Source organism: Formica exsecta, unplaced genomic scaffold (genome assembly GCF_003651465.1).
Source record: "Formica exsecta isolate Colony F162 unplaced genomic scaffold, ASM365146v1 scaffold105, whole genome shotgun sequence".
Taxonomy (NCBI): domain Eukaryota; kingdom Metazoa; phylum Arthropoda; class Insecta; order Hymenoptera; family Formicidae; genus Formica; species Formica exsecta.
In genome coordinates this window covers 791,821-809,639 of record NW_021848390.1, presented here as the reverse complement: position 1 = coordinate 809,639, position 17,819 = coordinate 791,821, and the positions used below count along the sequence as shown (strand labels likewise).

Sequence of the window (17,819 nt, the reverse complement as noted above, 5' to 3'; positions counted from 1 at the left end):
TAATATTTATTATATTTTAAAAGAATTTATTTATTATTATGTATTTATATGGATAGCATGTTAATTTATGGATAACAGCGACGGTATTTCGAAAGGCTCGACAGAATTTATGCATTAAAGCATGACGCGGATACTTGTTTTGCGCAAATTCCATAAAATATGGCACGCAGTGTCATTATATGTACGTCGCATGAGAAGCACTTTACGTTAATCTGTACCATACATATGTCGTGCACACTCCCTGCAATATATCTTTATTTTTTGATAAAGACATGAGCGCGAGAACACGAGATAAATATATCTTTTTAGTTGAAGAACACAATGCATTGCGTTAAAAATACTTTTACAGTTGTCGAAAATTAGTATTTTGGGACGCGATTGTTGTTGCAATTAACATCTTTATCGCGTGCAAAACATTTGAACGTTGTCGTATTGCATGACGCGGTTTTCGCAACGTTATTCGCCGCCGAACGGGTATCGTATTTGCCAGAGGAAACAATATGCTTCCCACGTAACGTCGTAAACGAGACTGTGAGAGCGCGCGAAGCGCCTGCAAATTGGAACACACGCTTTTTCCACCATGTCTCGAGAAATCGTGGAGAAAGTAGAACGGAGCGTCGTTCCCTCCCTTCGATCGGCGACCCTCTCACGCTTTTACCCTCTTGCCCTCTATCGCCGGGCGTTCCCTAGAGTACGTGGCTCGACGTCGCATCGACTATCGTATAAACTGAGACACTTCAGCTTTTCAACCTGCTCTCGTCATTTCGCTACATTTTATAAGATAGCCGTACTCTCTCACGCGCGTTATTGTACTTGTCTTCGCGGCACTTTCAGTTCGATGTTTTAAACGAACCCGGGGGAGAAGGGGAACAACGACTGCATCGCGAGCATTAATTGGATCCTACTCGACTCAGACAGCTGTCAAGGAACTCGTAATTGAATTTCTGAAACATTAATCCGACTGGCACGCCGATCCAGCGGCAGCGAATGAAATCTTGAGACAGCAATAAAAGAGAAAGTGAGAGAAAGAGAAGAAAACAGGTGGAAGTAATCGCGCCAGGTTTTCCGTTCCTCCCCCTGGCCTTCTTTATAATCTGTTGCCACGTCCAAAATTTACAGTAATCGAAGGTATATCATTCCTTTTGGCAGAGATGAATAATGTGATTAATTATTAGTCCAGGAATAATTGAATCGTTGAGAGAATGTGTCTTGATGAATCTAAATAATCTGCAAAAATGCGTACAAGTAAAATCTTGATGTAAATTAATTTTTGTGTATAATTATTCTTGTAAGAAACGAAATTTTGAAGTTTGTATTTTAGAGAATCATCAATCAAATAAAGAAATTTTCTATTAAATTTAATAGAAAAATTAATAAAAATTTTATTTTCGATTAAAGGTAGCTTTAACGATTAAATTTATTAATTACTTTGATAAATTCTTTTATTTTCTCTGCACAAAGAAAGAAATAATCTATACGATTGTTTTGTTTTGTTGTTGAACTGTCTTTTATCTTAAGGAGAAAAAAATCAGTATTTTTTTTGAAGTGTATCATGTTATTCTGTGAAATTGCTCTTACGACATTTTATACTAATTCTCCCTTTTTCTAGAAAGAACAAAGATATACTTTTCGTATTATGGCGCTACTTTCCAGCCATTTCTTTTTTCTCGTAAAGGCTGAGTCTTGATCCTACACTTGGCTGCGTATTAAGGCGATGATGTACAATACAACAATATTAAAAGTGACAAGTTAGAAAAGAGGGAACGAAAGGAAAAGAAAATTCTACGGGCTATATCTCTTTTGTCCCATGATTTCCATATTTTGGTTCTTGACTTATCCTTTTATTACTTTTCATGTTATTTTAATCTACCATTTGAGTGCAGATTTAAATTACCAACGATATAAAAAAAATTGAGTTAATCCAGTTTTCAATTTTATGCTTTATTTCATGTTTTCTCTAAAGTAATTTTTGTTATCACGAGTACATATATATATGTACACACGCGCGCGCGCGTGGCGTAATGTAATTCACATCGATTTGATACATTTAATTTAACTGATGAGTCTTGTATCTTCAATGCGAAGATATACGAGTCTCTCTTGAGGAAACGGCCACATGCTGTACTTTGAAAATTATTTTGTCAGATGCAGAAACTTCTAGCGAGATCTGTTGCGATATTGACGTTTCATTTCTCCAAACAGCAGAGATGTAACGAAGCTTCTAGATTTCTGCATAGATTTTGCAAACTTGTACCTTATATTGCATGCTTAATTAGAACTTTTGAATCGTGTTACATTACGTGCGGATACTTGGGAAGGACTCTTGTAAAGAAAGACGCTGTCTCACGTTTACGTAACTGGGCTTCGTAAAAGATATCGGATGGAGCAATATAGCGTTTGTAACGATCGATATTGCGTTTAATTTACCTAAAAGCTATTATCTAAGAATTTTTGATAAATATTCGAAAAAGGAATATTTTCTCGATTCGCGCAAGATACACATATTTTTGTATATCTTGGGCGGAATGAAGAACTTAAAATGCATAAAGTATATCGAGATGAGAAAACCTCTTTTGCAGGGAAATTACCTCTTTTCCAAGAATTACTGGAATATTTACCGAATCTTTCATCTTCAAATCATCAAATATGCACATTTCATAGATGTGTATATTATACAGACCATTTAATTAATTAAATCACGAAGCATCGAGGAATTAGATCAATAATATCGTCTCGACGGGCAATAAAGGATAATTAAAACAGAAAATACATTTGCATTAAACAAATAAATCTTTTCTTATCCATTTAAAAATGATCAATGTATCGGCAATCGTTATCAATTGCAAAACGAATGAACATTCAAAACGGGGCACGAGCGACGAAATATCTTCTTTGATATACACACAAATCACAAATTAGTTTGCTCTCTCGGCGCACTTCTCCGATCAGTTTATTCCACGTATTACTACCTCTACAGCAACAATTTCTCACGCGTACAATTCACCTCTCTAGAAGCGAAAATTATTCCTGACACGCCCGCGTCTAAATCGTTAAACCGTTCATTATCGATTCTCTACGTTGAAATTTCGTAGAGAATTAAATCAGTTTAGAAACTTTAAATGAGAATCTCATATGAATATGACATTTTTCAATTCTTTTAATAATTTTTTTTATTTGACTATTCATCCAATTTACATCGATTTTGTTAAGATGTATACATATAATTAAATAACGACGAAACAACATTTACATTGAAATAATGATAATTAAATTCTTATACGTGTAAATCAAATCAAGTAATTATTATGGATTCGTAAATCCTGCTTTAACATCTATGATAGCGCGGCCTGTACATGTTTTAAAAAGAGAAACAATACACGTGATACAATAACAATAAACCTTGATTACACTAATCGCGTTTCCATTAGCGATAATATGTAGAAAATCATGCGACCGAAATTATTGAGTATCGTCACGTCTGTGTACCAATCTGTTGTGTGGACGCGCATAAGTTGTCGCGAGATTGACAGCCTCATTTTAATTAATATCCTCTACATGTTTATTTAACACGATAAAGCTTTGAAGCCAGTATACCGCTAATTTGCCATTAATTGAATTATTGGACATTCCGAATGGGAATACATGGCTAATCAAAGAGAACGTAATATCACTGTCTTCTGGAATCTTTTAATTTTTCTATTTCAGTTCTATTTCAAAGTTAAATCCTGACATTTTGCATTAACAAAGTAAAAATGAAGAACGGTCATTCACTTTTATCTATTTGATCGACTCTAATATACTTTCCGCAATTGAGATTTATGCGATTAGTGTATCCCAAAGGCGAAGATTCATCGCTGCACGTTAGCTTTAACATTATAACGCGTACTCCTTCCTCCGTATAATTTCATCACAGAGAATTTCCTAGTTCGAGTTCCACAGTTCTCCATTCTCACGCTGTCCAATCATAGAATTTCGCCTCGATTGCCCCGCGAATCTCATTTATCATTGCGACATTTTCCTCGATCTTATTAGACCGAACGATCTCGGTACGACTTGATTTAGCGTTGAGCAAATTGATTTCGAATCTTGTCATGCATCACCAAACAATATAATTGCCGTTGTACGCCATTCTGCGCTTTTAAATAAAAGAATATTTATGTATACACAGCACATCACCCATATAAATTATTAAAATATTGTTATATGGATGTAATCCACGATTCGTTGAACGTATTCATAATAAACGAATTGGACGATTGAATGAATTCATAAAACTTAAATAACAGGAATGGATATATCTAACTAAAGTTAAAATTATATAATTATATCATCACGGATTTGACGGTATGAATGTCTGAATACATAAAAAACGGGATAATATAATGGTTTATGGTAATATTAATATAATAAATAATATTTAGATTATTGGTTTTTCCAATTCAAATGACGATTTGCATGAGCGCTATCAGATTATTGGTCTGCATGAGCGCCATCAATTTATCGAGTCAATTTTAAATTAAAATAAAAGATACAACAACACGCTTTATATCCGGTGAAGAATTTTTATTCTTTTGTTTTAAAAACTCAAAGAAACATAGAAAATTTAAGGAATAGAATAAAAGCAGCACATAAATAACACTTTACTAAAAATGCGAGAAAGTTTATGTTTGTTGAAAAAGATCGGCGAAATCGAGACCGGCGCGTAAAGGATTGAAAAAACATATCGTATAAGCAATAAAGAAAGAAAGAAAGAAAAGTAAAGATTAAACGAGAAGAAGAGAAGAACAAGTAGGAATTCAGAGAGAGAGAGAGAGAGAGAGAGAGAGAGAGAGAGAAGTCTTTTGCGAGATACGTTAGCTATTTGATAACTATCGCGAAACAAATATTTACAAACAATTTCAAGATTCCAATTAAAAAGTAGAAATCTTTTATTTCAATTGCAAAATCTCAATCTCAACGACTGATAATCAATAGCGTGGAATAATAAAATTCACGCGAGATATGGAAATAGGTTTGAGGATCGCGCTCGCGTATCGATATTTATGTATATCCGTACCCTCGTACCCTCCTTAGATACGTTACTGTACATACACCTTGATTGAGCTGCTCTCACAGCAAGGTTGACTTTCCAGAAGGGGAGGAGGGGGAGAGGAGGGCGAAGGTCAAACCGCATGAGGGAAGTTGGGGAAGGAGGGGGCCATCTTTGCAAGAAGGAGAGAGAGGAGAGGGGGGGGGGGGGGGAAGAGAGAGGAAGAGGAGGAAGAAATCCCGCAGGATACGACCCAGCAAATGAGCCGGAGAATGCAAATCAATCCCACGACGCAGGGCTCGAAATTGTGCACCTACGCTCGAATGCGGCAATCCCTTTTCCAGGGCTTTGCTGCTTGTGCCAGGATGAGGTAGGAAGGGAGGGTGGCGGTGCGTTAGTAGTGAACCGTCGCCGACACCGACATACAGCCCACGGAATGCTCCCCTAGGGTACGTCACTGCAACGGTGCAATGGTGCAACGGCGCAATGAGACCGAGCGTGCATTATCGCATCCGACGTGTCCGACGCGACCGGGAGAACCGCCTACTGCGCGATCCTCTCTTCGGGGAATAATGTTCTCCGACGCTACTCGTACACTTTGCTCGCTCGCGAATCTTCGTTGCGGACCATGTGGCTCTCGATTGCATCTTATTTCTGTGAAACGACCCAATACATACCGGTAAACAGATGGTACCTTAATATATATTGTATCTCCTTGTACGATTTTTTTTCATATTACTGGCTACGCGTTAGAATAATGCAAAAATAAGATAGCAGTTTGTTCCGAATGGATTGTGTTATGTAACCAGAAGACGAGATCATAAGACGAGTGCAATTTGCAAAGACTATCTTATTTCTGTGAAACTAAATCTTATAGTTTGGAACAAGGCTTTGATATTTGAACTTTGTTTTGCTGTATTTATTTTTGCATTCTTCGTTAGATTTTGCAAATTCTAATTGTAGAATGTTCGATTGTTTTAACAAATAAAATTGCTTTATCTTGAAAGTTGCTTTACAATGATTTAGTATTATTATAATATAAATTACGTAATTGAAACAACACGTTTGGAAAAGGTATAAGAGAGATAAATTAATTATATATTTCTTCTGTGTTTTTTCGCGACTTTTCTCCGCATCAATTTTATACTTGTAAAATTATTTTATTATAGATTAGTAACACACACATGTATATTTTTTAAAACCTTTTGAACAACTCTCTCTCTCTCTTAAGATTTTTTTTTTTTTAAAGGGTTTACCGATTTTATAATATCACTACATTATATACATTCCTCTTTTAGGATAAACTCTCTATTTATAAGCCGTTCTTAAATCTCTGATATTTAATCTAAATTTAAAATCTTAAATCCTGAGTTTAAATATCGGCCAATTACATCAAAATATAGAAAAAAAATTTGGATAAATTTTTATTTGAGAGATGCCCAAATACTCATTAAATTTTTAAAAATGTTTGTTTAACAAGATTATATTCTGATAGGCAACGGATATCGTGATAAATTTTCGTTTGATGAATATGAACCGATTGCGAAAGAGAGCGCATACGGTTACTTTTGCAAACGCGTCACTCGTAAGAACATGGCGATGACGGGGTCGAAGACGAGATTCCCTTTGTCCTAACCGCTCAAAAGGTTTATCGGAGCATGACTGAGAAACTCTATTGAAATGCAATTTAACGAGATGGAACGGTGGGGAAGACTATCCAGAACGGCGATTATAGCGAAAACGACAAATGCGCGGTCGTGGAGTAAGGTACCTCTTCCGACCGGATCAATCGTTCCGAACATAATATCAAAGGTAGAATTTAATTGCGAATGGACATAGATATAAAAATGAATTCGTTACTCGAGTTTGCAACTAATTTATTATTCGAGCAAAGGAGGGACACAGTAATGCTTTCATTACTTGTAATTATCGATAACGATTTCATTTTGTCTATTAACTTTTGACTTAATAATTTCAGAGCATTTATTTAATAACAATATATTTAAAAATCCGTATATCTTGCGAAGAATTTTATCGAGCACTATGGATGCGCAAATATGTATGACAATTACGAAAATTACGATACAGGCAACTGATTTTTGATTTATTGTTCCGAATGCAATAAGGATAACTCTCGATTAAGAAAATGATAGGTTGCTGCGATAGTGTATTTTGATCACGTATATTGGTGAATTATTGCACTGTTATTTACTCCATATTCGAGTCTCGTCACACGAAAATAATCTCCTCAATCTCTTCTTCCTGTTGAACGTAATCATATTAAAACAATTTATGAACGTCGAATTATGTTTTTTTTTTGAGTTTGGAAATGTTACGCTTATGATCGATGCCTTTAGGACCCGTCTATCTCGAACAAACATGAAAAGCCTTCGCAGCGAACGATTTTTAAAACGGTGCTCTTTCTCTCATCAGTGAAGCTTTATGATATATATGATTGTCATTTTAATAACTTATCAACACAAAATAATGCATATTTTTGGATACTGGACATGTGCAAAAACTGCGTTGTTGTAAAGATTTTACGAATTTTGTAATTTTTTGTTCTAGAAAATGCACAGTCGCAAATGTATTTAGAAACAGTATTCCCTTGTGTCAATTTGAATATTATTTCGTACAAGGCGCAGCCATGAGATTAATGTTTAATCGCGTGATATTAATGCACTCGGAAATATTAACGCGTGTTCACCGCATATGTAAATGCACGTCCATATGTAAATTGCTTCCCGGAAAACTATTAAAACTTTATAAATATATATCGAGTAGGCCACAGACGCTCCAAATTAAACGCTCGTTGGCAATCTGTTAATTGTACAACAATAAACAGCACGTTAAAAGTTCGAGGTCCGAAAAATATATTTATGCTACTCTTAAAACCGAGAGAGAACCGATTCAATTAATAGCGCGATTCAACAATAGAAATAATCGAACGAGGAGCAATTAAGGATACGATCTGAAGCCGGCGTACGAATGGAGCGCGAGTTCATTTCACTTTTATTCCCGACTCGTCAGTACCTGTTCGTTTCCACGACTCGTCTCTATTGTACCGAATGAACCGCAGAACCGATTAGTCCCTGGATACGTAAATTGCGTCCATGGTAAAAGCGGCTTGTGAATAGATGGATGGGGTACTCTTCAGTAGCAAAGGTAGGCATATTGGTCTGCCATACAAAAACCCATACAATTAGCTCCCAGGATCTCACCGCCAATCTATGATGAAGATTTGAGATGATGGAACGAGCACCAGCACATATGTATATTGCACACAAACTTGTCATGTGTGTTTGTAACGCCATTTATAATAATAATCATATAAGATCTTTAGATTTTATTTGTGAGAAATGATTGCAATAACATTTAAGCTTCTTAATAACTCTTTGCAGCATCTTTTTGTTAAATCAAACTCTCGGACGGATTGACTGTTTTCTCCCGTGCATCTGATGTTTCAACTTTTAGAAACTAAAAAACTTTGCCTGCTTAGTATCCATACTTAAATATCATTTCCTTAAGGACGTTAATGCATATTTTTTGTAAATATTAAAAAATTAATAGTTGAGGGGGAGATTGTAACATATTTAAAAAAAAATGCGATGTAATTACGAATTATTAAAACATGATATATAGAATATAGTATTTTATAGAAAGTCACAACAATGAAGGGTAGTTGTGAGCTTTCAGGCTTATCTGCTTAGTATCTATTAATTATTCGATCAACAGTTGTGACATGCGTTTAATAACGTGTCTCGTTTAATCTCTTGTTTCAGATACGATCCGGGAGCAGACAATCTCTATGCTATTACATGGTATAAGGACCACGAGGTATTCTACAAATATATACTACAAACAAAAGAAGGCCACACCTATCTCGTCAATGGTGTTAAAGTTGACGTGAGTAAAATACCCTCTCGTATCTCATTATATTCCAGTGTGCTATTGTGTGTTTTCAGATATTGAATCTTTAACATTTCATCGTATACAATGTCCTTCATTTGATTAAGAGCATTTCGCTTCTAAAAAAGAATCGGTAAACTTTGTATCGGATATCTTTGTCATAAACATGTAGACGTTTTTGAAATTCAAAAATTGACAAATTGGCGAATGACGCTTGTAAATGGAAGCAAATAAGTATGTCACAGATAAAAGATGTATGTAATCCGAATGTGAAATATTTTAACAGGAACGGATTAGTTTAAACCTAGATTTACGTTTACATCCGTTTCGATAAATCATTCAATGAAATTCGAACTCGATTGGAGATGCAGACAAATAAATCGAATTGAAGACCGCCACATCACAGCGATGCGTCATGGACGATGAATTTTGAGACAAATCTCGAAATCTATCGCGAGTACCCGATAAATTTTTCGAAGGCAACCCCCTGCAGATACGTCTTAAACGTCGATATATCCGAGATGCCGGGTAACAGGTTGGAGAGCCTCCGGGTCAAACAAAGTGGAGCTTTCGGCCTGATCTACGATACCAATTTCAGGGAAAAATCTTCGATTTGCTCGAGCATACGTAGCGGGAAGAAGGAAAGAAAAGAAGGAGGACGAAAAATTTGCTCTAACGTCACAGGTTATAGAAATCGGAACGACGGGAGAACTATCGGGAGTTCTCTCGCAAACGAAACCGCGAACGATGAGCAAACTTCGTTTCGAAAATATTTGTCCCGTCGCTCGATAAACGGAAACGGTTTTTTCGACAAGGAGCTTAACATGCGAGCTTTACGGACAATTCTGTTGCCTGCAACAAAAATATCTGTGTTCGTCGAGAAAAAAATATTGTTTGCCATCTAATCCCCAAAGAAGCATAGATTAATTCGATTTCGTAATTAACCATCTGACGATGCATAATCATATTGTGTATCACTGTAAAAATTTTTTTTTTATATAGCTCTAACATCTCAGGGATAAAATAAACTTTATGCCCTTATAAAGCATTATTACTTTACACTCTTATAATTCATCATATAGTTTCTTTTTTTTCTATGAAGACGTGCGCGAAGATATATAATAAATTCAATCTCTTCTCCTCTCTCATCTCTTTACTGTAATGTAATGAGATCTTTCTATACAAGTTAAGGATCTATATATATCTTATATCTTCTTTTTGAGATAATAAGTATAAAATGGAAGAAACATTATTAATTTTATTATTATTAAAATAGATCATAACATAATTTAGACTTTAAAATCACCAAAAGCATTCAATCATATATCACGTTATCAATGTACTTTCCTTGTCCCATTTTATATAGATTTGGCAAAGAAATAGACTAGGGTACACTATCAGGCGGTGTGGTTCGTATAGCGCGAGGGAATGTGCATCGTATATCATAGACCGCCATTGTACTCAACAACGTACATGGGAGCGCTCAAGTTTTACGGCTTTCCGCAAAGATTTAGCGGCGCCAATCTACTCTTTATATTACGAAGTAGATGAGGCTGAATTCAGAGATCTTTGTGAAAAGAGATTGCATGAGGGTGATGCATCCTGCTCCCGTGCCGTGATGCAACAGATATAGGTCACGATACGCTCATTGAAAAAGGATCGACCGCGTTTTTAATGGACACGCGACATCGGTGATGCGATTACGTGTCCGTGAAACAGGAAAATCGAGTTGCTACCAAATTTATAGCTTGTTTTTTTGGCTAATCACATTTGACAGGGGCTACCCACGTCGCTCAACCTTAATCCGCTCAATTTTCATCGATATCAATTCATAATAGCTGTTTGACAAATTATCACATAAAAAATGCGGTCTTATATAGCAATTTAGAAATTCAGATAATCTATATGAGTCTGAATTACGTACGTAATAAGATTTCATAATTTACAAGCCTTTGAGAGATAATGAAAGGAAATGTCAGCAAATGGAATACTTTGTGTAAATATAATCAATTGAATATATCATATATTCTCCAAGAGTACTAAGTCAATTTTATTTAATATAGAAGAATATATATGCATACAACATTTCTAATTTAAACACGGTTTATCTCCATTTTTTTGCGAATAATTATTTCTAAGTGCAAAAAATCCCATTCGTATGTAATCTTAATCTTACAATATTGCAATTTTTCTTTCCATCAAGTTTACTCGCGCATGTTTAATTTTAACATTTTATATACGCGAAGCAAGATAAGAAATAAGATAGATAACTATATAAACTTTCTCTCTCCTTGTCTGTTTTCTTATCTTACGTTTTAATATCTATAGATGCGATCCTTTTGTGTCACGGGACAAGCTGTAAAGCGCAATTACCTTTACGACTACATACTTGCTTTGACGTAGGACGCTTTGCGGTAGATAAGTACATCAAGCATATCTTAATAAGTTTCAAGTATATTACACAGAACATCTAAATTATTAATATTCTGTTTTCTCTTTCTGCTACGCCCTTCCTAAATATTTTATTCTGAGAAGAATATTATTAATTATTAATTTATTATTACTTTATTAATTATTAGTTAATTATTATTTTATTATTAATTTCGAGAAAAAAATGTAAATTTCTGCCACGTCTTTTTATGTATATTTCCTGAAAGCAATATAGATACTATTATTTTCTAATAAAATTCTGACCTTAAACTATTCGGTTTATATTTCCAATTTATAATTATATGTTATAAATATACAGATTACTTCAATTACACCGGTACTAAATCTCATATTTTGACCTAAAAAAGAAATTTTTAATGAACAATTATCGATAGCATCTGATAATTGAAAAATTATTTGACGACATCGATAGAAAAAATCCATACACATATACCTACATATGGCGTATCGAATAACCTAAGGTAACTGAGTTTAACTGAGTTTAATTGCTCGTTCGATCGTAAAGGAATCGTGTCGTCACTTCTCGTGAAGAGAGATTAAAGTAAAATTACACCAGGCACGGTACGGGGCGAGAAAGAATGTAGACATCGCGAAAAGAGAAGCGTCGAATCGGACAAATGTGAGGAATGTGTGTCGCGTGAGAAATTCGTGTAAAATATTTCGATTTATTTCTAGTCGCGGAAGATTGTGTCCGTGACGCGTGCTCGAAAACACTGCATGTATGTATATGTATATAAACAAGGTCGCGTAGGAATAAAGCGCTGCGCACTCAAAGTAAACAACAATGTGAATAAAATCCGACTACACATTTGTCATGACCGCAGACGGACTTAGGCAATCGTGGAAATCGCACGCGATCGCGGTAATATGCTTTGTGATAAAAAGAACCATCGTAATAGAAACGCCCAAATGCGCAACGCGAAGACAAACGAGAATATAGTACTATTCTCTGGGAATACGCGTCCACAATTTCTTTTTCTTTCTACGACAGGTAACTATTAGTGATAAAGAAGTATGAAAAAGAATATACGAGAATAACGAATATTATTGAACGTTGTGAATATTATGTATATTGCGGGCATAGAAAAATAATTCGAGATCTAATTGTCACAATAAGTATCTAAGATCTAGTTAGCCATTTTATATTTGTGGATTGTTTAATTTATTTACACCACGGAGAGGTACAATAAAATTATTTCTTGATTAATTTCGACAGGAAATTAGCAAATTTTTATTTGAAGATTAGTTGAAAAAATAATATGTGTCATAAATTTAAGACAAACGGTTCTATCCATAAGGTTTTAAGCAAGAAAAAATTGTCTTATATATATATATATATATATATATATAATGTGTCACGAACTCTGAGGATGAAAAGACGTCCGGTTCTGAGACATTTCGTGCAGTGTGCAGATGTGGATTCGTGCGGTAATTTTCGGGTGCCCCGATTCGATCCTTTTGCCGGCGGAAATGACCGCGGACCACGACAGCTTCGTCGGAGAAATCGGCCGTACGCGTGAGATATGAAGTAAACTACCGTGTCTCTAAAGTACGGGAGGATCGACGGTCTCCGTTCCGGCTGCGAGCGATCGTCTCGATTCCCGAGACGGTGCGTCCGCTTCCGATTCACGTTTTCGATGGCACGAAAGTTCCGCTCTTCTTGGCGCTCGTTAATATCGTCCGACGTGTAACGAGCATTACGTGAGCCGAATCGGCTCATCCCTTTCGCCCGCCGGGCCGCCGATCTTTCGAATCTCCTGTATTGGAGAGCGGACTATTAATCTGGCTCAGTCCAATGGCTCTCCGATATCGACAAAGAAAACTCTCCGTGGACAAAAGCGATCATGTCCGTCGGCCGTTGTTGCCTCTTCTCTCCGCGCCTGATTCTTGACGTGTATTAAAGTGTAAAGAATCACGAAAATTTAAAGAGATATAACGTCGTTAATCTAGTAAGTGGAGCGAACAAGGAGGGCTGTAAAATACTTCACTTTCTATATTTTACTGTAAATAGAGTTTTTTACAATTTCTGTTTATAATTTTTATAAATCTGTTTACACATGCACACATACAATTTTCTTTACACGCCTACAAAACATCTATAAAATAAATATAATTTTCAATTATTATTAGAGTACGAAATATATTTAGCAAAATTGAACAATATAATTGATTCATCTTTAATGTTAATATTAAAGTAATGATATATAACATATTAAAATTTATTTTGGCTGAAGTTAATTTCTGGTTTAACAAACGTTTTACCGATTAGATGACGAAAAAAAATTGTCCGCATTACTCTATAAAGTAAAGTGAGACAAATCTTAATACAGTTAAACATATTCTAACATAAATTCTTTTGTATGTGCACTAAATATTTTTGATGAACTTCAATAAGAGACATGGCTTATAAGATGACGTTATCATTTGATGGCTGAACATCGCGAAACTAACGTCGAGATTTTGATCGTGACTTATATAAACAAGAATATTCATTCTGTTTCCTCTGCTTCTTTTTCGAAGTTGCATGTGATAAATCGTTCATTGAATATTAATTGTTCTCTAATCGTGGTTAAATCAAAATTATTATGATCATATAAGAAACGTGATTTGATGTACAATTTTTATATTAATATTAAATGATTTAAACTTGAACATCGTTAAACACTTCTTATACAGTTTCTATCATATATCTATGCTTTCATAAACTCTATGCTCTCTTTTTTTTATTGTTGTTTTTGTCATTAATTTGCCAGTTTGAAGAAAAGACCGCTCAATTAGGAAATTAAGCTAACATTATTTTTTCTCATTCTGCAATTATTTCATCACATGTCTTATATTCTAAGTAATGAGTAATGCGAATAATAAAGTAGTATTAACGAATCTCGCAGCTTAGGGTAGTTCCGGACAAATATCTCTACGTTTTCGGAAATGTGGAAGAGCAGCTAATATAAAAATTGTTTTCATCTCTCCCGTTCGCGCGCACGTGTAATCGCGTTTACCTTCATCGGGCACGGATGCAGCCTGCCTGAAAGGCGTTCGTTAATTCGCCGTAAAACCGAGAGAGATTCCGAGGTGCTTGGAAAAATGATGAAAAAGACGTACCCTATAGGAACGCGGCGAAGCCGTGAGAGGAGGACACATGGGATATAAAGTAAGCAAGAGAAAGAAAGAAAAAGAAGGAAACAGAGAGAGAAAGAGAGAAGCACGCAGCTTTGAAATTACCTGCCAACTCGAGTCTGAAATTTCATCGAGAACGAATCAACAGCTGAATCTCTCGCAATGTGCTAGAAATGCGTGCCTATCTTCTGAGAGGGAGAAAACCTCTCCTCTATCTTTCTTAATCCCTTTCTCTATGTTTTTCTCTCCTTCTCTTAATCTTTCTCTCTCTTTTACTCTTCCTCGGTCGACTCTTACGTGAAACTTCCGTACCGAAGCCAACAAACAATCTCAGATGCTTTGAGCAAGTTATCATGTGCTTCTATCTACGCTGTCATGCTTTTTTGACTCGCTTTGGTAAACCGCCAGTTATGGACTCTTTTCGTGCTAACCGAGTTGGATCTGGTAGTTGAATACTTCGTCTTTCTTGCAAAGTTCTATTTTCACCAATATTTTTTGCAATATAAATTAAATTATATGTTTTTATAAGTCGTGTTAAAAAGTCGTGTGTTAATTGTTCAAATTAATCAATTAATTTTGATTAATTAATGTTGAATTAACAATTGATTATTATTTTTTGGATTATTGCTCTTCTTATGCAATATACACACGGAGATATAAGAATCACAAAATTCAATTAAACTTTTTCATATTACTGTTTTTCTCATGTTAGTAATAAAAAAGCACAGAATTCGTAAGATTGATTTAATCAGGATTAGCGTAAATGGACGTGAGTCATGATCGATTTAAATCAACAGCTCTTTCGAATAATATTCCCTCACAAAATATGTACCTTGACCTATTAGCTTATCGTTACAAAACAGACCGTTTGAAGAGCGAATTGCTGCCGGTGGGAAATATTGTCGACGGTAATACGATTCTCGCGGTCTCCGCTGCTCGCCGTCATTTCCTCTCTTGTTTTCGCGAAACTTTTCTCATGGGACGTAAATTGATTTGTCGGCGTAAGAACTCTATGTCCGACAGCGCCTTTAGTACGAGATAAACGTCAACATTGCCGTGCAGGGACCACGTCGTTTATACTTCGTGACTTCCTCCACGTGATCGTGGCCGGTGCGCCTTCTTTCCTTGCGTTTCCGCTCTTTCTGGAGACGCGTTTGTGTGTACTTCTCCGCTGTTGGAAAAATCTCTGGACGTGTTACTACCGGTAATAAAATTTCCCCAGACATATGAGGGCGTACTGCCCCGACCTTTTCTCTTATGCTCGGTCATCCGATTTTTCGATTCTGCTTCGGTTGCCCTGAATTTTCTCGCGAATATAGATATATTCCATTTGTAGGCGAACCTTTCTATTTGTCATTTTCGCTAAGAATGCGTGACACGAACAAAACTAAACGTCACGACAGATTATTCTATTATTTTCATTGAAAATTTAAATAGAACGGAAAAAGATATAATTTAAAATTAGTATGCATTGAATCAGTAATTAAGAAAGACGAAAATGTTAGAAGAGTATATTCATTTTTAACGTTTATATTAATTTCGACGAGCATTTACTTCAACGCAATGAAAAATAAATATAACTTATTTGCTAAATTAATTCCAAAAAATATAATATATATAATAATTGCACATTGTATAATTAATAAAATGTGGAGTGTGCTATTTAATTAGATCCGCGGAATTTCTCATAATTTATTATTTATACCGTTCTATTTCTATATGTTCTATTTCTATTTGTAGATTTATATAGCGTCTTCAACGCTGTCACTAATCTTCAAAGGTAGATCACGAGAGACATTGCTCTTATTTCCTCACAATTGTGCAAAGTTTTATCGTATCTGCGGAAAGTATTTCCTGAAAAGTTTTCGGATACTTTTAGTACCGCGCGGATTTCTCCCGCATCAGTACTATGTAGCAGTACGTAACCTTTCGGTAACGGCATTTATCTTTCTGACCACTTCTTGACGTACATTCTTTTCTCATTCGATACAATATAATTCGCATTTGCGTTGCGTATTTTAATAATTTACTGGCTACACATTGGCTATACATTGCTACTGTAATGAATTAGCGCACGTCTAAGGTATCCTATTTTCTCCACGTTATTACTTCCAGATTTCATTACTGAAAAAAATATTTTAAATCAAAATCATTTTTTCTCTTTTTCAAGAAGCATTTCTTATGATATTAATGTTGCCTTAGGTAGCTCTCTATTTTAATCGCTCCCAAGATTCATTTTCTTAAATAATTTTTAATAACTCACTAGTTATTACACACTAAAATATAAAATGAAAAGATTATAAAACACGACATCTCTCCTGTATAATTTACATGTAAAAAAAATATATTTAATATATTACTAAAATATATTTAATTCATACATTAAAAAAAATATATGGAAATTCTAAATGTTTTCTCTAACGAATGTAATAGCTGTAACAGAATTGTAATAAGAAATTTAAAAGATTTAATATAGAAATTCGGTTTTTATGTCCAATAGATAAATTGACATTTCTTGATAACAGTAATTTTTATCTAAAGTATTATTAGTCGGAAACTGTCGGAATATATGCAATTATTTTATAAATTTATTTGATTGTAAAAAAAATTCTTATCGTGAATATACAAAAGCTTTTAGTTCGGTTACAAAATTGGGAGTTCTCATAGTAAACATATCTGCACTACTTTCCATAAACTCGAATAGCAAAGAAGTGTTCCAATTTTCTGCCTTGCAAGCACCCAAAAGACTCGCTTCTCCGCCGCATAATTCTTAAACTCGTTGCATCGACCTTCTATGGACTACTATGGAAAATACGCCATATACTACACACACACACACACACACACACACCCTCACGCATATATATATATATATATATATATAGATTGATTGTGCCAGTTTAAAAATTAAAGAAATGTTTATTTAAAAGGAAGGGAAATGTTTTTTATATTTATTTCAATAAATCCATTTTATTTTGCAAGTTTTGATTATACGTTACCATTTATTTTTATTTGCGAAACTCTCCGTTGCATTTGAAAGTTGGCGAGAAAAAAGGAAAACACACACACACACACACACACACCCGCACGCATATATATATGTATGTGTATAAATAGAATAAGTACATATATTTGCTCGCTCGTTTAAGCGTGTATATATATTTCTTTATATATGGTCCAAGTGCCAGCTAGATCGTTTCATATAAAATTGAATTCCCATATTTGTCTTCTAGATAGATGGACAAAATTAGTTTTTTTAAATTTGAAACTTTTAATTTTTTTTTAAGTTTAATTGAATTATAATATCATAATT

The 17,819-nt window shown here is 34.8% G+C and overlaps 1 protein-coding gene across 1 annotated transcript in view; it reads left to right on the top strand.

Annotated features, from left to right (window-relative positions):
* LOC115233481 (cell adhesion molecule 3-like) overlaps positions 1–17,819 on the top strand; it is a 90,191-nt gene that overhangs the window by 41,633 nt on the left and 30,739 nt on the right. The window contains exon 4 of the mRNA XM_029803951.1: positions 8,812–8,935. Within this exon, the coding sequence (XP_029659811.1) occupies positions 8,812–8,935 (124 nt within the window). The remainder of the gene's footprint in view (positions 1–8,811; positions 8,936–17,819) is intronic.